Below are 11,982 nucleotides of genomic sequence, written 5' to 3'. Positions count from 1 at the left end.
TGATGGAGGAGGACGCCTTTGGCCTCTGAATTGCCTACACAGCTGTACACACATGAGCATATGCCACACAGGCACACAATTACACGTTCCAAGAAAAGGAAACAAATCCATCATTCATTAAATGTGCATTGACTAAGCACCTGCTGTGCCAGGCGCTCCCAAAGGAGTTGTAGGAGAATGTGACAGCAGGTGGGCTCCACTGCACGCTGCTCCTCAGTCAAGTACATGGACAGTGCTGTCCCCCACGCTGCCAGCTCAGAAGCCAGGACTTGTCATATAACCCCCAATGATTAGTATGACAAAGGAGACAGGGACAAACGCTGTAGTAGATGGGATTAATGTTTTATTAATGGTCAGCTACTTTCATTCACACATGCATTTCTAAGATTTGTATCCAGACAGCATGTGGTATTTACAGGCAATGGACAGATTAGGATACCGAATTCAAACCAGCTACAGTAAGACTACGTTTTGTTCAACATTAAATTAAATACAGAATAGTCTTACCTCCTCCTTTCGACACACACAGTGAAAGCCCACCCTTCCGCCTTGTAAGGAATATGGAATTGCATTGGTAACTGCTCAGGAGCAGCAAGGACACTGGAAACCCGAGGGAGGAATGTGACGCTTGGGCACTAGCAGGGCTCCTCGGGGGTAACCCAGGTTGGTCAGTGGTCATGAACAGCGACCCTTAGGTGGCTCTGACTTCGGTTTGTTTCTGCTCTTGCGTTTATGGTGCCTTTTGTTTTCTTGTTTTTAAGAGGAAAAAAAATCTTTGGCCCTTTTAGGTGTGATTATTTTAGCTTACAAAATTTATACATGTATATTCATAAGACATGCGTAAGCTGCTCAGCCAGCACCTCTGGACACTCTGGTCATCCTGCCCTCACTCTTGTGCTAGTGTGAGCACAGGGGCAGGGACTGAGCCAGGCCAGAGGGCACACTGAAGTGGTCAGAAAAATAAATACATGATTGAAAACACCGATAGCTAAGCCTGCCGGGACAGGATGGCGACGTGGGGAGGGATCCATTATGCTTAAGTTTACATAATTCCACACGGACTTGGTGTGGGATTGCCTTGCGGTCAGTCCATCAGGCGCTTTCAAGAAAGGCACTCCCATTGAGGGATGGCATTTAGGTACAAAGCACCCATCACTTGAGACCCCTGAGTCTGTCACCAAAATGACCTCGTCTTCTATGGAACTGGGAGCAGGTCTCCTCTGGGACTGGGTGGGATTAGACAGTAACTCCGTTGATGTCCAGGGTGTTTGTATCCTGCTGCCTGTGAGGCTGTCTGTCTCAGTTATGTCCCAACTCAGTGACCAGGGTCCTACCCCGCTTGCCACCAGCTGCCAAGTATAGCAAGCCACACTCTCCAGCTAATCTCCAGCTACGGAGCCTTTGACTACCAAGTCCCTCCCCTCTGCTGACACATGCCTGTTTTGTTGCTTAATGGAACTGGCAAGGAGACTCCAGCATCATTGCCTTCACCAGGGACCTGGCCTCCTGGGGGACGGGGAAGTGCTTACTTCCCTATGTAGGGGCGTCCCTATGTAGGAAACCGCGAGGGGAAGCAACATCCTCACATATCCACCCGAAGACTTGACAGAGAAGTCTTCCTAATGCCCCTCTTCCCAAGGGGCTTCCGTCTTTAAGGCACTGGGTTCTGGAGACCTATGAGGATGGTGACACACAGGAGGTGGAGCTCTGCTTCCTGGAAATGTGGAGATTCAAATGCGGACTCCCAAAGGAATGACTCCTGGCACCCACAGCAAAACCTTAATCCCTAGCCCAGGCATTCCATTAGTGCATTATGTGTGTTAGCTACAGCTGTTAACTCCGCTGGCTCCGAAAGACACTCTTTGCACAAGGTGATGTTTGCACTGCCTGGGTGGAGTCAGGCACCCTCCAGTCCCAGGTACTTATAGGTTACCCCAAGGAAGTCTTGTCACCTCCAACACGTGTGAAGCTACAACCCCAATAATCCAGGAATTCACCAGCATTCATCCAGTAGGAGCTGATTCAAAAGACTTCAGGGGACTGTGCCTAATATTCCCAGAGCCAGGGCATCTCTGGATGTTGCAGGGTCGCACTTCACACGATGGAGCCTACTGTTGTTCTAGGGAGACAGACGGTAAACCCTCTGGAAGGAAAACTGAGTTTGAGAAGAGCAATTTTCTGCCTGCCCTATAATCAGGAGCGACGCCTATTCTTCATTTGGTTTGTATCACAAGAGTCCGTTTTCCTTCCACGTGCCTCAGCAGGGTTACTTTTTAGAATTGATGGAGAGGCCAAACAAGGTGATAATGTCCATCATGGCTTGTTTCAGATGCTTCCCAAAGCGGTGTGAGTCCTGAAAGAAAGAGCAGAACACCACCACATCAGCAGCTGGGCAAATCCCAGCAACTGAGAGGATGAGGCAGGAGCATGGACTGCATCAAGTTCAAGCCCATCCTGGGATATATAGCAAGACGATCTTCAAAAGCCAAATGAAAGGAGCTGGCGAGATGGTTCCATGGACAAAATGCTTGTGCAAACCTGAGGACGTGAGTTTGAATCCCCAGCATCTACATAAAAACCAGGCATGGCCTTACCTACCTCTAACCCAGCTGGGGATGGGGGCAAAGGCAGCAAGATTTCCGAAAATCTGCTAATCAAAAAGCCCAGGCCCAAACTGAGTTCCAAGTCCAGAGGGACCCTGTCTCCAGGGAATAAAGAGACTGATAGGTAGATACTCAGTGCTAAATACCTAAGCCAATAAACCTGAATTAATGTTTCTGTTAAAGATGTGCTCCCTCCACAAAGGAAATTACCCCATTTCTGGAAAAAGGAGTTCCCAATATACTCACTGTCTGAGGGCTAGAGAACTTGGAAGAAATGTGGAAGTGGATGAAATTCTCTCCCACAATAATGTATGAAACACCATAGCCATCATCAGCAACCTGCAGAGAGAGCAGTCATTTTCATCACTAGGAAATGAGGTCATGTGTATGAGGACTTCCTGTTCTCAATATAAAACTGGGCAGCAGTGGGGCCTCACCACTGGAATCCCAGCACTGGAAGGGCTGAAACAGTGGGATCAAGGCAAGCCTGGACTATGTAGTGAGGGGTTCAAGGCCAGCCTGAGGACAATGGGATGGGCTTGAAGTTAGCAGGGGGCCTGGCTGTACTTACTGGGCCAAAGCCACCTCCACAGGACACGTAGTCAGGGTGTTTCTCAAAGTCAAACAGCTCCACCTGCTGCTGAGGAGTCTGGCTTGTGGATAACCTCCATGGTTCAGACAAAACCTGTGACAAAGCAAGAAATGTCCAATCGATACTTTCCAACCCCCTTCTTCCAGTGAGCACTGCCTATCAACTTGATAGGCAGCCGAGAATCACCTGGCTGGGGTGTGGGGAGGGGCACCGCACATAAAATATTCTCAACTGAGTAATTGTGTCAGCTTGGCTTGTGAACATGTCTGTGGAAGATTGTCCTAATTGATGCAGGAAGGTCCAGCTCACCGAAGGTGGCTCTGTTCCCTGGACAGGGTATCCTGTATAAGGAAGCTAGCTGGATAGAGCTGGAGAGATGGCTCAGTGGTTAAGAGCACTTGTTCCTGCAGAGGACCCAGGTTTGATTGCTAGCACCCACATGGTGGTTTACAACCATCTATTACTCCAGACATCCCTCTGGGCACTGCACACACGTGATGCACATACATGTATACATATAGGCAAAACACTAATACATGTATAACAAAATATTTTTAAAGAAAGTTAACCAAGCCAGGTGATGGTGGCACACGCCTTTAATCCCAGCACTCGGGAGGCAGAGGCAGGCGGATCTTTGTGAGTTCGAGGCCAGTCTGGTCTCCAAAGTGAGTTCCAGGAAAGGCGCAAAGCTACACAGAGAAACCCTGCCTTGAAAAACCAAAAAAATAAAAAATAAAAAAATAAAAATAAAAATAATAAAGTTAACCAAGTGTGAGCCTGTGCACAGCCAGCAAGGAGCATTCTTCCATGGTTTCTGCTTTGAGTTCCTGCCCAGACTTCCCTCAGTGATGCTGTGACCTGCAAGTGTAAGCCAGGTAACTCCATCCCTCTCCAAGTGGCAAGTGGTCTGAGTATTTTGTGACAGCAGCCTGAGGACCCCTAACAGGGAGACAAGGAAAAGACCCCAAAAGCCGAATAAAGATTAATGTGTGTGAGCAGGGGGCTCCTCCCCTTGACCAAACCACTTAGGAGGAGGAGGACAGTCAGTGGTATCTGGGACGGTCTCTAAGAGCCCCCTCTAGATTTTCATGGATTTTTAAAAGCTGGTTACTGTATTTGGCCACCGTTAAAAGCCAGTATGGTGATGTGTAACTATATTCCCAGCATTCAGAGGCAGAGGCAAGAAGATTGCTAGTTAAGGCCTAGACTACAAAGTGAGATCCTGTCTCAAGGAAACAGGAAAGCCAGGCTGAACACGTTGGAGGTGGAGGCAGGCTGCAGCTCAAGGCTACCTTGGCTACATATGTGTTTGAGGCCATAGAGAGCACCCACGGGAGAAACAGCAACAAAATGGGGCAGTACCAATGCCAGCAACCCCAGTGCTGGGTGTGGGTGGAAACAGTACTATAGGGCATTGCTGACTGCCAGTCTTGCCAAAAAATTGGTGAGCTGACCCTGGAGGTTCAGTTCTCGGGACTAAGGTGGAGGGTGACAACAGAAGATATCTGATGTCCTCTTGTGGCTTCCACATGTGTGCATATACTTGCTCACGGGAGTGCACACAGGTTCACATACACGGAGAACAAAGGTGACAGATACTCGGTGCTCATCTCTTCCTAATTCTTTCCCATATTGTACTGGCACGACAGCCTTTCCGAGCCGCTGAGGAAGCATGGTACCAAAGCTGCCGCTCGCACCCCCCCAGGCCTACTGCCTTCTCACCCATGCTGCTGTGCAAGGCTGGAGCGCTAAGGTGTGTTCCCGACAAGCAGGCTGAGTGTGCAGCCTGGGGCAGGCGGCTTACCTCCTTCAGGAAAGGGGAGTCAACTGCGAGATACTTGGACACCACATAGAGGCAGAAGAGGTGGCGGTCGATGCCGGCGCCTGTCATGGCGAGGCGGTATAGGTGCTGGTGCTTCTCACAAGCTGTCTTGAACAGCTTGAGCCTCTGCTCCGCCTAAGGGTCAACAGGACAAGGGCATGCTTTGCACGGTTCTGTTGTGCACCGGGCCACTTTCTCTTCAGTGGTCTGCAAAAGGCTGTGGGGATGTGCCAGGGTTTCGTGACCATGATGTCTTAACAGAGCCCCACCGGCCCACTATCCCTTCCCAGATTCTTGCCTCAGAAGGGGCTGCTGGGGCAGGCTGGTTGTTGGAGAGGCATCCTGTGTGGGGGTGTCTGCTGTGAACATACCCCGTGAACTAGCCAAATGTGGACCTCTCAAGCTGTGAGAGTTCTTGTCAAACCTGAAGCTCTACCCCAGCTGTCCCTCAGTTGATTTTGTCACAGAAGATGAGTACTAACCCTCCTTGGCAATTCTGCTAAAGCAGTACTGTGAGGGCTTCAGTGTGACCCGAATGGAATGCTTCGGGAACTTGCTGTACAGAAGCATGAGGACCCAAGCTCATCCCTCGGGGCTTGCTAACGGGTCGGTTTAGCCAAAAGAGCAAGTTCCAGATTCAGTGAGAGACCTTTTCTCAAAATACAAGGTGCAGAATAAGGAGGAAGACACCAACATTGACTTCTGGCCTCCATTCACACTCCTATATACACACCACACACACACATATACACATGCATGCACTCACACCCACACCCACACACCACAAACACATACACACAGGCTGCTATGGGTTCTTCTGGACATTAGAACATCATCTGAGCACCAGGTGCCCTTTATATGGAGATATGTTGAGGCACTGACCCTCCTATGACAGACCCAGCCTCGCAAGAGCATATTGAGGATTCTAGGGACAGATCGAGTCACTTGCCATTTTTTTTTCCTTAGAGGAAAGAGAGCCCTAGTCAGGACTCTCTTGCAGCCTATTGTCTGTTGGTGGTAAGCACCTATCCAGGGGCTTGGGGACCTGGGCACAGATCTGAATGTGGCCGTGTGCAAGCTGGGGCCAACAGTGAACTGAATTCACCTGAGCCTACTTCTTCACCTTCATAAGGTACTACAGGGCTCCTACGAGGCAGAGCACAGGAAGTCCCTGCTTTGTCTGGTAGAGCGAGCAACAGGCTCAGAAGACCCCAGGGCCAAAGTCCACTGACACCAGTGATGGTGTCCTGCTTCTTGTTCCTACGCTATACCCACCCTCATGTGAACGTTCTCAGTAGACATAATCTCATTCCCAAAAGCTCACTGGACAACACGCTCTTTGTATGTGTCCCTCCTGAACTTCTTCATGCTTTCTCTTCCTTTGCAAAGGAAAAAGCATGAGGAGCAGGGGAGAGGAGCAGGGGGAGGAGGTGTGAGTGGAGGGCTAGAGGGAGGAGGGATGGAAGGGTTGGGGGAGGAAGGTGCATATGGAAGGGCTAGAGAGCCTCAGGACCAGCGTTCTAGGGTCTTCCAGGAAAGCATGCTCCGTGCCACCACGGCCTTACCGTTTTCATGGGGTCCATCATGGCCAGCACAAAGTTGCAGGACTCTGTAGTGCAGGAGCGCACGGTCTCTGTTCTACCCTCTCGGAAGAGCCGAGTCATGGAGGCTTCATACGTGAGGCAGAACTTTCCCATGTCCTGGGAAGGAAGGAAACATAGTTCAAGGCTGACAGGCTGGAGTGACCATCTACATCTACAGGGAGAAGTGGCCTGGAATGGGGCTGGAGGGAGCTGGGAGTCTGCCCCCCTTTATTTAAAATTTAACTCTATGCATATGGGTGTTTTGCCTGCATGTACATTCGAGCAACATGTATGTACCTGGCGTCCAGAGGCCAGAAAAGAACATTAGATCCCTGAGGACTGGCATTACAGATGATAGTGAGTGCTAGAAATTGAACCCAAGTCCTCTGGAAGGGCAGCTAGTGCTCTAAACTGCTGAGCCATCTCTCCAGCCCTGGATGGGTCCTGGTTTCGGTTCCTAGACATGACTAAGGCCATCCACGCCCCGACGAAAGCCCTCCAAGCTGATGTGAATACTTATGAATACACTTAGGAAGGGCAAGGCACACAGCAAGGTCATGGCCACAAGAAGGTCTGAGAGACACAGGGGAGGATGGGCAGGAGGGCAGGACCAGGGGGATGAAGAGGAGTTCAATCAGTGTGGCCATGGACGAGACGGTAGCCCTGGGAGCTGGCAGATGCAGAAAGAAGTCCCTAAGAGAAGAGCCTGTTTTCAGGATGGGACAGAAGGGCCACCTGGGGCCACCTGTGGAAGGCGGGATGGGAAGTACCAACAGCTATTGAAGCAACAGGAGTCTGCATGCAGGGCTGCCAACAACTGAATAGATCCTCTGCAAAGGCTGGCCCATCTCTCCAGCCCCCATTTGAACAGGTTTAACTGTTCATTTGTGTATGTCTCAAACTCTCTCTTGTCTACGATAGAAGCTACTACCTGAGAGGGATGTAAACCAAGGGTGATCTTCAGTACCTCAGAGACCTACTGGGCTGATGTTTGGTATCAGCTGCCCTCCATGCTAGGCTTTATACCCTCTCTGCCCACTAGGGAAACAGCTCAGATGTGTGTGTGTGTGTGTGTGTGTGTGTGTGTGTGTAGGACCCCAAAGTGCCTACGGTGAGGTGAGCCCAGCTCCCCTCTTACCTTGTAATGTGCCAGCTGCAGCGCCAGCTGGATGAAGGCGTCGGGGCTCGTCCGGCACTTCTTGATCAAGCCTTTGCCAAAGGTGTCAAATGGGAAGGAATGCAGGTCCACATCATTTGCCAGGAGACTGGCACTGCTCAGGGAGGCCTCTATGACCTCCTGACACTGTGGAGAAGGAAGGAGGCTCTGCTCAGCGGGGAAGCATGACAGAACCAAGTTTGGAGATGTGCATTTCACCTTCTCTGGGATTTTTTTGGAAAGGCGACCTGGAAGGCCCAGTGAGGCAAAAGCATGGCATCTCTACCTCACCCGTGAGGAGACCCAGTCAGGAACTCCAACTCCTGCTGCCCTTGAGACTGTCCTAGAGTGCAGCAGAACAGTCCTTCAAACGTGACAGGCAACAGCATCACAGCAGCTAGGATTATGAGGAAGAAACTTCTAAGGCAGCCAGCCCCTCTCCACGCCCAGGTCCTAGTTTGGAGGGTCTAGAGAGGGTAGCTACTCCATGCCTCTGATGGGAGGGTGGCCCTGCTCTATAAGGAGAAGGTTTTCTTTGATGAGGTGGGCAGCTCCAGGAGGGACTAACAAGGTAATGAAGGAAGGGGACCCCTGCCTCGCCAGCCAGGTCAGGTGAATTAACGCTGGAGATCACTTGGGTGACAAATGTCATAGCCAGTGTGCCCTCACATTTCTTGTAGCCATTTGTATGCGATTATTCTGCCCCAACCATAAGTGGCCTTTGTCACTTTGGAAGATGCTAGACTATGTGGGTGACGGAAGGGTACCAGAAAGTAGAACTCCATCTATGGGGCAATGGGGGAGCCATCATCCACGTTAGTCAGACCTTCTGGCACAGCTGCTCTTGGGGCACATGTTCCTGGAAGCAACCTTCACCCAGGCTCCATGAGCAAGCCCAATAAACTCCCACTTCGGTGGAACCATACTTTGATTTGCCATTGGGGTCTTTGAGGGGTGGACTCTGTGTCTCTCCAGGGACAGACTTCTCACAACAGACACTCAAGGTACCTCCTGCTGTGGGTCTGTTGCACAAAGCAAGCTCATTTTGAGGAAGATATTCCATAAAAGGGGGACATGAAAGCATCTTCTGGACTCGACAGGACTGCTATGCTCGTGAACTCACAGCAGCTGTGGCTGCCTGCACACAAGCAAGCCAGTTGACACTCTAGCATGGACGGGGAGGGGCTCATAAGACCCCACCTCGAGCTGAGGACTTCTTGGCTGCTGGGAGTGGAGCTGTCCTTTTTCTTTAGGGGTGAGGCCAACGGGAGGTTCCCTGCTCTGGTGGCCAGCCCATACCCATGAGTACATGGGGAGCGCTTGTGGACTCAGTGGGCTGTTGTTATTTTATAGAGAATCTGGAGAGGTGGCTCAGCAGTTAGAGAGTGTGTACTGCTCTTGCAGAGGACCCGAGTTCAGTTCCCAGCATCCATATCAGGTGACTCACAGCTACTTGTAACTCCAGCTCCTGAGGATCTGACTCTTCTGGCTTCCAAGGGCACCTCACACACACACACATACCCACAAGAGCAGAGATCCATAGAATTAAAAGTAAAATTTTAAAAGAGGTCATGAAGTTAGGAGGAAGATGTGTCAGGGAGGACCCGGGGGGAGTTGGAGGGAGGAGGGAGGATTGGATATAATCAAAATATACTGTTTACATGCGTGAAATTCTAGAAGCATAAATAATATTACTTTTTAAAGGGATCAGTGTTTGCTAGGGGCCAGGAGGGGGTGTCGTCAGGGGGAGGCCACGGGGTGTTTAAAGCAGTGACCGCTGTCTGGTGTTGTGACAGCAGACACAAGGCACACATGACTGTCCACGCCTACACAACCTATGCCACCCAGATGACCCGATGTGAACAGGAATCTGGTGATTAGCCAGGCCGATTCACAGGCAGACCACTCTGCTAGGGATGCTGAGCAGGGCAGGCTGTGTGGCACCCAGGAAATACCCGTGTCACCCTCTCAGTTCTGCCGAGAACCCAACACTGCTGTAACGTAAGGTGTGTTGGGGAGACCCAGTGATTGGTCAGCCCCGGCCCCAAGGTCAGGTTTCTCCATGGACCCCATACTGCCCTGGGACCTGAGAACACTGAGTCTAGAACTTTACCACATGAGAAAGTACTTCTCAGGCTCCAGAAATTCCTACAGGCTGGGATGTTCCGACCCTAACGCCCCTTCTTCCCATCCTATAAAAATTCTCTTTATTGTCCTTTAAAAATAATATTATTTATGCTTCCAAAATCTCACACATGTAAGTTGCAGTTCCAAATCTTCTGTTGCTTTTTGAGACAAGGTGATAGTGGCTCTCCTGCCTCAGCCACAGGGGCTGGGATGACAGAAGCAAGCCATCCTAACATAGCCCCAAAATATCTATGGGGAGCAAATAATGTTTTAAGGGTTTTTTTGTTTTTGTTTGTTTTATTGGTTTTTCGAGATAGGGTTTCTCTGTGTAGCTTTGCACCTTTCCTGGAACTCGCTTTGGAGACCAGGCTGGCCTCGAACTCACAGAGATCCGCCTGCCTCTGCCTCCCAAGTGCTGGGATTAAAGGCATGTGCCACCACCGCCCGGCTTAAGTTTTAAATATTATAAATTACCAATCTGGGAGCTGGAGGATGTAGCTCATTAGGGAGAGAACTTGCCTAGCTTGCATGAAGCCCTGGGTGCCATCACCAGAACCAGAAAACCCAGGGTGTGGTGAATACCTGTCATCCCAGTAGAGGATCAAGGCTGCCCTCAGGTACAGAGCAAGCTACAGTCTAGCCTGGGCTACATGAGATTCTGTTTCAAAAAAGTAAAAATTTAAAAAAACACTTAGATTTCAAGTCAACATGACTTAGGCTTTTTTGTTTGTTTTTAAACAGGGTTTCTCTGTGTAACTCTGGCTGTCCTGGAACTCGATTACTAGACCAGGCTGCCCTCGAACTCTCGGAGATCTACATGCCTCTGCCTCTGCCTCCTGAGTGCCAGGATTAAAGGTGTACACCACCACTACCCAGCTATGATTTATGTTTTTATCCTCATTTGCAGGGAATTTACAGAAGCTCAGTGATTTCACAGCTAAAATCTCAACCGAGATCTGAAAACTGAAGCCCCATTTCCCTCAGCAGCCCAGGCCCCTTCTCCAGCTCTGGGCAAACAGCTTTCCCTCTGTTTGGAAGAGCGCTTGCCTGTCAACAGAGCTCAGGACCACTTCAGGAACACCATGGGAAAACAGCCTTCCAACCCAGGTGAGGATGCTCTGGATCAGCAGGCTTACCTCTCCTGGAATATCCCATTGGAGCCTGGTGGGTTTGGGAATACTGGAATTGGTGTCTCCTCGGCAATGTCCATCCTCTGTGTAGCCCAGCTGGAAGACGTCGGTGGCCATGACGTACTGAGGAGAAAGAAGCAGAGAATGGAAACTCTAGAGAGCACAGTGTCTCCTCCGTGCTCAGCACAAGAGCACACCTGGGACCAGTTTTGGGAGTGAGGGCAGCACCTTCCCCAGTGCCCACCAGCTGGGTGGTGGGTGCCATTTCAGTTCAACACACACACACACACACACACACACACACACACACACACACACAGAGAGAGAGAGAGAGAGAGAGAGAGAGAGAGAGAGAGAGAGAGAGAGAGAAACACACACACACAAAAGGGCAGAGACTGGGAAGCTCTCTCATAGCTGATGTGTGGTTTCTAGAGGTCAGGGAGGCTAAAACGGCTCCAACCTCACTGCAGGTCACGTCCCCTGCATCTCCAGTGTCCACCTGCACAGCCTTTCTGTGTCCTCTGTAATACCAGAGAAGTACAGGCTTTTCCCAGGATGCTACCTCAGCTGTGTCTGCCTCTACCAGGCTTCGCATCTCAGAATCAGCCCCGTGGCATCGTAGCACGGAGCCTCCGGGATGCAAGCCAGGTCCCCAACACTCTCCCAGGCACCTGGGCTCCATTTGAGAGGCCCCATCATTCCATCCGGTGGACAGAAAACTAAACACTGATTCTACTTGTATCCTTGGCCTAAGGCTTTACCTCCTTAACCTTATCTTGATCAGACTTACTTTAAAATATTAGCCGAGGGGCTGGAGATGACTCAGGGGTAAGAGTGCCCGCTGCTCTGACAGGAGTTTGGGGACTGGTTCCCAGCTCCAAGGGATCTGCCCTTTTGATTGCTGCATGTACCCTACTCATATGCACACAATAAACCTTAGACTCAGCCAGCCTGGGTGGATATCTTAAC

General features: G+C 50.5%; 1 protein-coding gene across 3 annotated transcripts in view; it reads right to left on the bottom strand.

The window, feature by feature from the left end:
* Positions 1-323: 323 nt before the first annotated feature.
* The window catches only part of Cpt1a (carnitine palmitoyltransferase 1A), a 63,446-nt gene continuing 51,787 nt past the window's right edge, over positions 324-11,982 (bottom strand). For all 3 annotated transcript variants that reach the window (XM_036200669.1, XM_036200678.1, XM_036200686.1), the window contains exons 13-19: positions 11,020-11,136; positions 7,739-7,903; positions 6,583-6,717; positions 5,000-5,152; positions 3,175-3,288; positions 2,850-2,942; positions 324-2,353 (exon numbers count right to left, since the gene is read on the bottom strand). In XM_036200669.1, coding sequence (XP_036056562.1) covers positions 2,267-2,353; positions 2,850-2,942; positions 3,175-3,288; positions 5,000-5,152; positions 6,583-6,717; positions 7,739-7,903; positions 11,020-11,136 — 864 coding nt within the window. In that variant the 3' untranslated portion in view covers positions 324-2,266. The remainder of the gene's footprint in view (positions 2,354-2,849; positions 2,943-3,174; positions 3,289-4,999; positions 5,153-6,582; positions 6,718-7,738; positions 7,904-11,019; positions 11,137-11,982) is intronic.

Source organism: Onychomys torridus, chromosome 1, assembly GCF_903995425.1.
Source record: "Onychomys torridus chromosome 1, mOncTor1.1, whole genome shotgun sequence".
In the NCBI taxonomy this organism is placed as follows: domain Eukaryota; kingdom Metazoa; phylum Chordata; class Mammalia; order Rodentia; family Cricetidae; genus Onychomys; species Onychomys torridus.
The sequence above is the reverse complement of the archived record's forward strand: the minus strand, read 5'-3'. Positions and strand labels throughout refer to the sequence as shown.